Source organism: Capsicum annuum, chromosome 6, assembly GCF_002878395.1.
Source record: "Capsicum annuum cultivar UCD-10X-F1 chromosome 6, UCD10Xv1.1, whole genome shotgun sequence".
Taxonomy (NCBI): domain Eukaryota; kingdom Viridiplantae; phylum Streptophyta; class Magnoliopsida; order Solanales; family Solanaceae; genus Capsicum; species Capsicum annuum.
This window is the reverse complement of record NC_061116.1, coordinates 202251258-202259145: the sequence shown is the minus strand read 5'-3', so window position 1 is coordinate 202259145 and position 7888 is coordinate 202251258. Positions and strand designations below refer to the sequence as shown.

The following is a 7888-nucleotide window of genomic DNA, read 5'->3' as shown; positions in this document are numbered from 1 at the left end:
TACTAGGTAAAATTGCTTCCAGAGTCACCATTCCAATCACAGTGCATTCCTTTCTAAGCTGTGCCGGTTAAATTCTTTTTATCTACACCTATCCAATTGTCCTGTACAAATGACAAGATTTACTTTTAAGTGTAGAACTCTTTCGTCTCCCTTCTATATTTTCACTTCGTCGGTTTTCCATGTCAAAGTTGCATTGAGTTGAAGAATTTGTAGTTGTAGGTGTGTGTCTAAAATCTTCTTCTTTGGCTTTCTGCCTCATTCACTATGTTCTTCCATTTTGGTCATTTACGTTTTTTTTATCTTTTTATCATCTAAGCTGTGTTAAAATGGCTATATCCAATTAGAAAATATGAAAGTTCGATGTGCTTTAGTGGAAAGAGTATATTGATCTAATCAATGCCTCATTTCATTTACCGTTCTTTTGATAGAGCGTGTTGAGAAAATGATAAAATATGTTGGATTGAAGTTGAGTATGAAGGACCAGATCTCGATCTTTAAAATCTTAAGCCTGTTTGGTTAAAAGAAGTGATTTTATGAACCTTTAAAATCGAACCTTCTATTTCAAGAAGATAAATAAGATAGACTTATTCTTTTCCCCTGATTATATCTTTTTGTCCAAAATACACACATCAAGAACTTAAAGTACATATATCAGAATGAAACAAATTAGTCCATGTAAATGTCTATGAAAGTAAATGAAATGCAATGACTTGGACAATAGTTGAATCTAAAGTAATTGCGTATCTTCAGAACCTGCAAACACGAACATTTAAAGTTAGTCTCATATTACATACTCAAAAGACTAATTTATTTTTTATATCAGGTAATCATATGTATTGTATCTCACCTAATATCTCTTTGTAGACGATGTTTTTGTTGTATGTTCCTTTTTGTCGCTTTGATTGTTGTGTCATAACCAAAACTTTAGTCGTTGACATTGATATTCCCCTTGAGAGTGTAATGTACAGTTGTCCATGTGAAAAAACATGTTGCGGCAAGTACAGTCCAACAGTTGGTATTGTTTGTCCTTGTGCTTTGTTTATCATCATCGAAAAGCACAGTCGCACGGAAAATTATTTTCTAATGAATTTGAATAGGTAACCTTCATTTTCGGAAGGTGATAGCTGGATTCGTGGGATAAACATATGCTTGAAAGCATTTTGGCCCATCATTATTTCTGCATGTATGACATTTTTGTCAAACCCTCTGCATATCATTCTCGTTCCATTGCACAAACCATTGGAAGCATCTAAATTTCTCAGTAACATGATAGCCACATTTTTTTTCAACACCAATCTGCATATACGTAAAAGATACTTTAATAAAAAACTTCACTTAAGAAAGATATCCAATGATGATTGAAGGTTTATAATCATAAGTTGAAATCAAATACATAGTAACATGTTTCTGGAGTAAATAAGCAACCATAAACTAGCAAAAAATTTTCAAAAGATTATACTTGTGTGAATCTCCAAATGCTGCAAAAACAAAATAGAAAAAATCGATTAGATTTGACTGAAACATTAGTTTTTTTCTGTAGGTATAAGCGTTGCTGATCATGAGCAGTAGTATTTCACCTAATGGGGTGGCTAAACAAAATTTTCAAAGGTTCTATCATAAAGTTTTGGAAGGCCAATATGACTGGATATGCGAAGGACATACAGAGGGAGATGATCTATCTACAGGTAAGTGTGAAATTAAAATAATGTGAAATGAGCTCATCATCTAGATAAATTGGCATCCTTTGCTATGTATTTACTAAGGAAATTCCTAAAACAACGGACATGCCTTTAAATTGTTTACTTTATTTGTAATATTGATGAGAATATTCAGAAATTTGGATTACTAAAACTTGGAAAGCGTAAGGAATTTTGATTATCATATTAATAGGTAATGTTGTATGGTTGGTGATCTATCGATTAATACAGGAAGGTCGTGTCGATATCAAGTAGATGTTGTTCTTCTTGTGCTGTTCATGGCAAAGGGAATTGGTTTTTGTTTTATTCTATAACTGAGAAACTACTGTTAATGAATTGTGATCATGAAATGACACCTTAATCTGGTTCAAGCTTTGAAAAACAAATCGGTGGCTAGGTAAAAGAATGTCACTATACTTTTTCCAACAATATTTCACTACCTTCTTAATTCAATTCTGAAGTATAGCATCTTAATTTGTATATCAGTGTGTTGTTTCTGTTCCTATCTGTTTATCGTGTTGTTATGTAGTTTTTGTTCTGTTTCTTTGTGTCGAGAGTTGGTGATCCTTTTTAATAGTTAGAAAAATAGGGATTGATAGAGAGATGGAGTTTGTAAGAATTTGCTTAAAGAAACAGAGAGTAAGGGGATAAAGGGGATATTAGTTTGGATGTCAATTTTCAAGCTATCAGGTAAGTATAGTTTCTTGAAAGTTGGCAATATTATGTTGGATGTACCAGGTACTGTACCAGTGCTGGTGTACTGGAATATTATATTATGTTGGGCCCCCTTCAGGGGAGTAGTGTAAAAATCACAAATTTGGATAATCTCTTGTCCTTTAAGGTATTAGTAGTGAGATAATCAACTGCTTAAGTTTTGAAATGAAAATGTTGTTTGAAATATAGCTTTGCTAGTAATAATGCCTTTTACATATTCTACCATCCTGTGTATCAATTCTCAGCAAGTGATGCGAAGAGAATGAGACATTTAAGTAAAGCAGACTATGATTATGAAAATGATCCAGATCTAATGTAGGTTGATAAATTTGGAATGATGACATTGATCATTTTTGAAATGTACAAATATATTTAGTGACCTAGAATTGTATTTGTTTAGTATTGAGTGGTCATTATGTTGAAGATGTTTTCTAAACTTACATGAGTTACTGATTTGCTACAGTTAAGATTTGGCAAGAATCAAAAGGAAAGACTTAAGTTGCGTGGGCCTCAAAGACAGTATTAGAACCAGTATTTTGTTCGTCATGCATAAAAGTGTAGCTTAACTTCATAACTAACAGTAAGATTCACTGTATCCCTCTCTTTGTAATTGATTCTATGAACCTTACATATACATTTGATTCTCAAACATAATCGAATATTAGTAAATATGTAAGAACGTACCTATGAGGAGGCAGACTGTTTCGTGTTAGAGTATTTAAGTAATCTTCCTGATAGTAGTTATTTGTATCATCCTCTGCAGAGTCGAAACTAAGAAATGTTCTGGTTTCACCAGGAAATCTGGAAATTAATATTTCATTTAGTTGGTCGACATACTCATTTCTGCTAGCCAGGATAGCCGTTTTGTCATGTATTTTGCAGAACTTGCTTTTTCAGGCAACGATGGAAATATTTACTCTATTAAGGCATCTGAACCAGTGCTATCACTCGTAGTTTCAATAACCAATTGTCTTGGAAGTAGTACCAAATCATCTCTTATTGTAGGTTCCTCGCCGTTACCTATGCGTAGTAAGAATTCACTGAATGATGTATCTGTTCTGGCCCTCATATTTCTTGTTATTTTAATCTTTTCCATTCGTTGCCACAAGTACGACTTTACCAAACTTGTATTTACCGTTTTATCCCTTGTAGATTTTGGAATTACTGGCAGTACATGACGAATATCACCTCCGAAAACCATTACTTTTCCACCAAAGGGTTCGTCAATGTCCAGTATATCTCTGAAGCTCCTATCAACCATTTCAATTGTCCAACGACTGGCCATAGGTGCTTCATCCTAGATAATCAACTTGGATTTTTTAATCAATTTAGCTCCACCACTTTGCTTTGACATACGTGTTACTGTTGTATCATTTGTCTGAAGTAGTATCTCAAATCTAGAATGAGCCGTACGACCTCCCGATAAAAGAGCTGCTACTACACCACTTGTTGCCATTGCTAATACTATCATGCCCCTCAATACGATATTTGTAATTAATGCACGATATAGGAATGTTTTTACGGTCCCTCCATGTCCATCGACAAAGAATAATCCCGATTGGCCAGATTCTAACCTTTGCAATATAATCTTGAATGCTTGCTCTTGTTCAGGATTTAGCTTTATTTTTGCATCCAAATCTTCTAAAGGAACTATTATAGACTCCTCCTCTAGTATTTCTCTGCATTCTAATATAATTCTATCATCTACTCTCCGTTCAAGTTCAGGTATGTCATAATTTTGAATTCTCTTTCCCATGCTCTCTAAGAAATGATTTATGCTTTTCAGTGTGCATTGAAGTTGAGTCGTAGGAGAATTTTCATGTATTCTCTTAAAATCTTCTGACATGTCATCATAATTTGTATCCCAGAGCTTTCTCACATCCGTCGGATTACAATGAACCATAATGTTGCAAATAAATTTCTAAGAGCCGAATGTATTTTGAAGACGACCGCTTCACGTAAGCATTCAGAAATGCTATTATCCGACTCGGGTAAACCTCTTTCTTTTGCAACTTCTTTGAATGTGCCACACAACCTTCCATTAATAGTTAGCAAGTATTGAAACGAAGTTGGTCCTCGTATATGATTCAATAATAATCTCAAATAATACCTTTTGCCTTCTGCTGGATTAGCTGTAAATTAAAGAAGAAAGAACAAATAAATGATATTTGAACGTTTACAAATATTAAGAGTGGTCATGTTGAATTTCTTACCAATAGCAATTCGAACAATTATTGATCTTGTTTTTCTTTGTGTCCAAAGCTTACCTTGAGCATTTCAAACATAATACTCTAAAAATTTCTTGTATATGTATTTACGCGCTTCATTGTCTATTGAACATTTGTGAAAACACTCAGTAAGCATGGTTTTTGAGGCATATTCCCAGGAAACAACATTTTTCAAATTTTGGTTGCTCCAATGGCACACTATAATGTGAATAGACAATATTAAAAAGATTAACAGAATATTTCGTACAAATAACTTTATGTATTTCTTTTCATGATAAATTCATAGCTTAAAACAGATTATTACAATTTGAATTTTATGACTTTTTTATCTGAAGGGTAAAGATGTAGAATTTAGATAGCTTAAGGAAGCCTAATTGTTTACCTGTTTGTTTATTTGGAAGATGTAGTTGAAGGTTAATGACCAGAGGCTGCATTTCACTAAGATCAAATTCATAAATTATCCATAGCGCTTTTGGTGTAGCAACCCAACGTGCATCTTGAAAACTCTTAATTTCATCAGCGGCTTTTTCTCCATTATTTGATTCGATAAAAACAACGCACCTATCATGTCCTTTATATATATACTTGTAAAGATACTTTATTGCTTTTACCCCTGCACAAGACTCAACATTGATATGACAATTATATCTACTTAGTAAATAAGAATTATAAGGAACAACCCATTGATTATTCATTGTCATGCCTCTAACTTTTTCTTTTTTTCCATCATTTCGCCTCTTGTAAATAGGATAACTATCCTTTCCTTGTATTGATTTATTACTAAATGGTCGAGGATAATGACTCTTGCACTGAACATCCCTCATGCATGAATTTGTTGGATATTTTTTTCCACACAGGCCATGCATCATATGTTTGATAACCAAGTCATGCAAAATTGGAAATTCTTCTTTGTCGGGAAGTTTAGTAGAAATAAACTTGTCATAATCATCTGGTGATGTCAACTTGTATCCTTGTTCTAGTATTAACAAAAGGTGAATGTGTGGTAGGCCTCCTTTCTGGAATTCAATGACATAAACATATGCTGCAACAGGCCCAAATATTTTTTTCTTGAAGATTTGATCTTTTAAATCTTGTAACTTTGATCTGAAAACTCTAGTCACCAAGTCAGGTCTGTCTTGAGCAAGTTGTCCTTCTATCAAATTTTCTTGAATCTCTGGCCAATCTGGATTACATGTCATTGTGATAAACAAATCTGGTTTCCCAAAATGTTGAACCAAAGCCATTGCATTCGTATATCTACGACGCATGTCCCTAAGACCTCTGATAAATAATGCAGGAAGTATTATTCTTTGACCAACTTTTGAGCCTCTTCTTTCTCCAGCCATTATACTATCAACTATGCCTTGCAAAAATACTCTCTACAAAAGACATAATTTTTAGCTCCACGCCGTACACCTTCAAAATATTTTTAAATATATTGACATGAGAGTTGTAAGTACACAATTCTAAGAAATTTTGTTTCAAAAATTTACCTTGTTCCTCGTTGTCAAACACCCCATCAACGGACATAAATGTAGGGTTATTCTGGTTGAGGCCTGGAACTTCAGTTCCATGCTTACCTTTACTTGTTTTATGTTGTTTTCGTATTCCTTGGTGCCATCCTAGTTCACCACTTGGAAAAAGCAAAGGATACTGGAGCGGGTCATAACATCCATAATAATGTTTAACTCTATGAATATTACCTGAATGTTCATGAACAATAATCTCCCGATCAAATGGTACATTGGGGTTGTTTCCATCTATCCAAATTGCAGCAACTTGATCTACTGATGGTTTATTGTACACACATTGATCTAGTTTAGCAGTGGAAGCAATTCGAATTTCTAAATCCTTAAAGTTTGAATGATCCTTTAGTTGGCAAAACAATTGTGTAGAATGATTGCCATCCATTATTTGTTTAATTATTGCGACAACTTCCTCAGATAAATTGGCTTCTTTGACTTTTGAAATCCTATTGCGAGACTCATTTTTTGTGTCAAAAAAGTACATCTAAAAATAGCATGGATTATTATCATGGGGTAGTAATGAGGGGAGATCATGATATATTTGACCCTTTGCTCAAAATGTATAAACTCCTTTTCACGAAGATGCTAGATCATTGTCAAGTTTAACACCAAAAGACGTAAATCTAAATATTTTGTTATATGCTCTAATGTGTCTATGAAATTCTTTTGCTACTTTAGATTTAGAGAAGAATAAATCATATAATTGAGTTTGAACTGCAGTATTTGCAAGTTTTATTGATCCACTGTCACAACAAAATGTTGGAGTCTCATGTTGAAATCTTATAGCATGACAATTAGTGCATTCAAGAAGATTTTCCAACTTTTGAATACATTATATTGATGGTATGTAGTCAATTTCACCTAAATTTGTTGTGTAAAATGTTAGAAATGTTAATAAATAATAAAGTGAGCACAAATAAAATGTAAGTAACTTAAATTAATAAAATAGAATTGCATTACCTTCAATTTCATACCTTTACGATAGAGACTTTAGGAACCAATATATTTTGCGTCTTTTTGTTTGTCTTGTTTCTTCAATATCGACATCTTCTATGGACTCAATCATTTTATTACCTTTAAAAAGAAGTAAACAGTACATTCAGTTTGATTCAGAATTTGAGGAATCTAATAAATATGTTATAATTTTGCATTTTGAAGATCTGCAATGACAAAATTGAAGCGACTCGTTTTGATTAGTGTGAGAGTGAGAAATGAGCTAGGAGCAGCACATCCAAAGTCAGCAGCATTCTTAGTGTTTGTGGTGACATCAATTTCATTTGTGATAACTGTGGTGCAAGCTATAATCGTGTTATGTTTGTGCAATGTTATTAGCTATGCATTCACTAAGGGTGAAACTGTAGCCAATGCAGTGTCTGATTTGTGTCCTTTTTTAGCTTTCACCCTCATTCTCAATGGCATTCAACCAGTCTTGTCTGGTAATATATATCTCCTCCTTAATCTCCTTATTTATGTTATAATATACAGGGTATATATGCTGACAAGGTAAAGTTTTTATACTATCTACGTAATATAACATGTTGTAGCAAGTTGTCTTATTCTTTATGTAACTGAACTTACTTCGAAAAGTGGATAGAAACATCTTGATAGTACCATGACAGACCATCTCTTGTAATTATTGGAAGGAATCAAAGACAGAGTTGCAAACTTTTAAAACTCTAAACATTCCTAGTCTAATTTTTTTTAAAATACTTTTAAAACTTTA

The 7888-nt window shown here is 33.2% G+C and overlaps 3 protein-coding genes across 3 annotated transcripts; 1 reads left to right on the top strand and 2 right to left on the bottom strand.

The window, feature by feature from the left end:
* Positions 1-727: 727 nt before the first annotated feature.
* LOC124899594 (ATP-dependent DNA helicase PIF1-like) lies at positions 728-3696 on the bottom strand. The gene is made up of 4 exons (XM_047414526.1): positions 3329-3696; positions 3096-3212; positions 1103-1296; positions 728-753 (listed from the first exon to the last, which is right to left on the bottom strand). The coding sequence occupies exons 1-4, from the start codon at positions 3694-3696 to the stop codon at positions 728-730; spliced, it is 705 nt and encodes a 234-aa protein (XP_047270482.1).
* LOC107876129 (protein DETOXIFICATION 40-like) lies at positions 2998-7596 on the top strand (the record flags this gene model as incomplete). Its single annotated transcript, XM_047413766.1, is given in 2 exon segments — positions 2998-4402; positions 7324-7596. A coding segment is annotated over 1 exon segment (266 nt), but the record flags the coding sequence as incomplete, so codon positions are not given.
* Positions 4287-6550, bottom strand: LOC124899593. The gene is made up of 3 exons (XM_047414524.1): positions 6133-6550; positions 5022-6002; positions 4287-4543 (listed from the first exon to the last, which is right to left on the bottom strand). The coding sequence occupies exons 1-3, from the start codon at positions 6548-6550 to the stop codon at positions 4287-4289; spliced, it is 1656 nt and encodes a 551-aa protein (XP_047270480.1).
* Positions 7597-7888: the final 292 nt, after the last annotated feature.

Coding starts and splice junctions, on each gene's coding strand:
- LOC124899593 (XM_047414524.1), bottom strand. CDS start 6,550: ATGGATGGCAATCATTCTACACAATTGTTTTGCCAACTAAAGGATCAT. Junction 6,003..6,132: donor GTTTGACAACGAGGAACAAG/GTAAATTTTTGA, acceptor TATTTTTGCAAG/GCATAGTTGATAGTATAATG. Junction 4,544..5,021: donor TCTTCCAAATAAACAAACAG/GTAAACAATTAG, acceptor TTTAATTTACAG/CTAATCCAGCAGAAGGCAAA.
- LOC124899594 (XM_047414526.1), bottom strand. CDS start 3,696: ATGGCCAGTCGTTGGACAATTGAAATGGTTGATAGGAGCTTCAGAGAT. Junction 3,213..3,328: donor GGTTCAGATGCCTTAATAGA/GTAAATATTTCC, acceptor ATTAATTTCCAG/ATTTCCTGGTGAAACCAGAA. Junction 754..1,102: donor ATCACCTTCCGAAAATGAAG/GTTACCTATTCA, acceptor TCGTGTTTGCAG/GTTCTGAAGATACGCAATTA.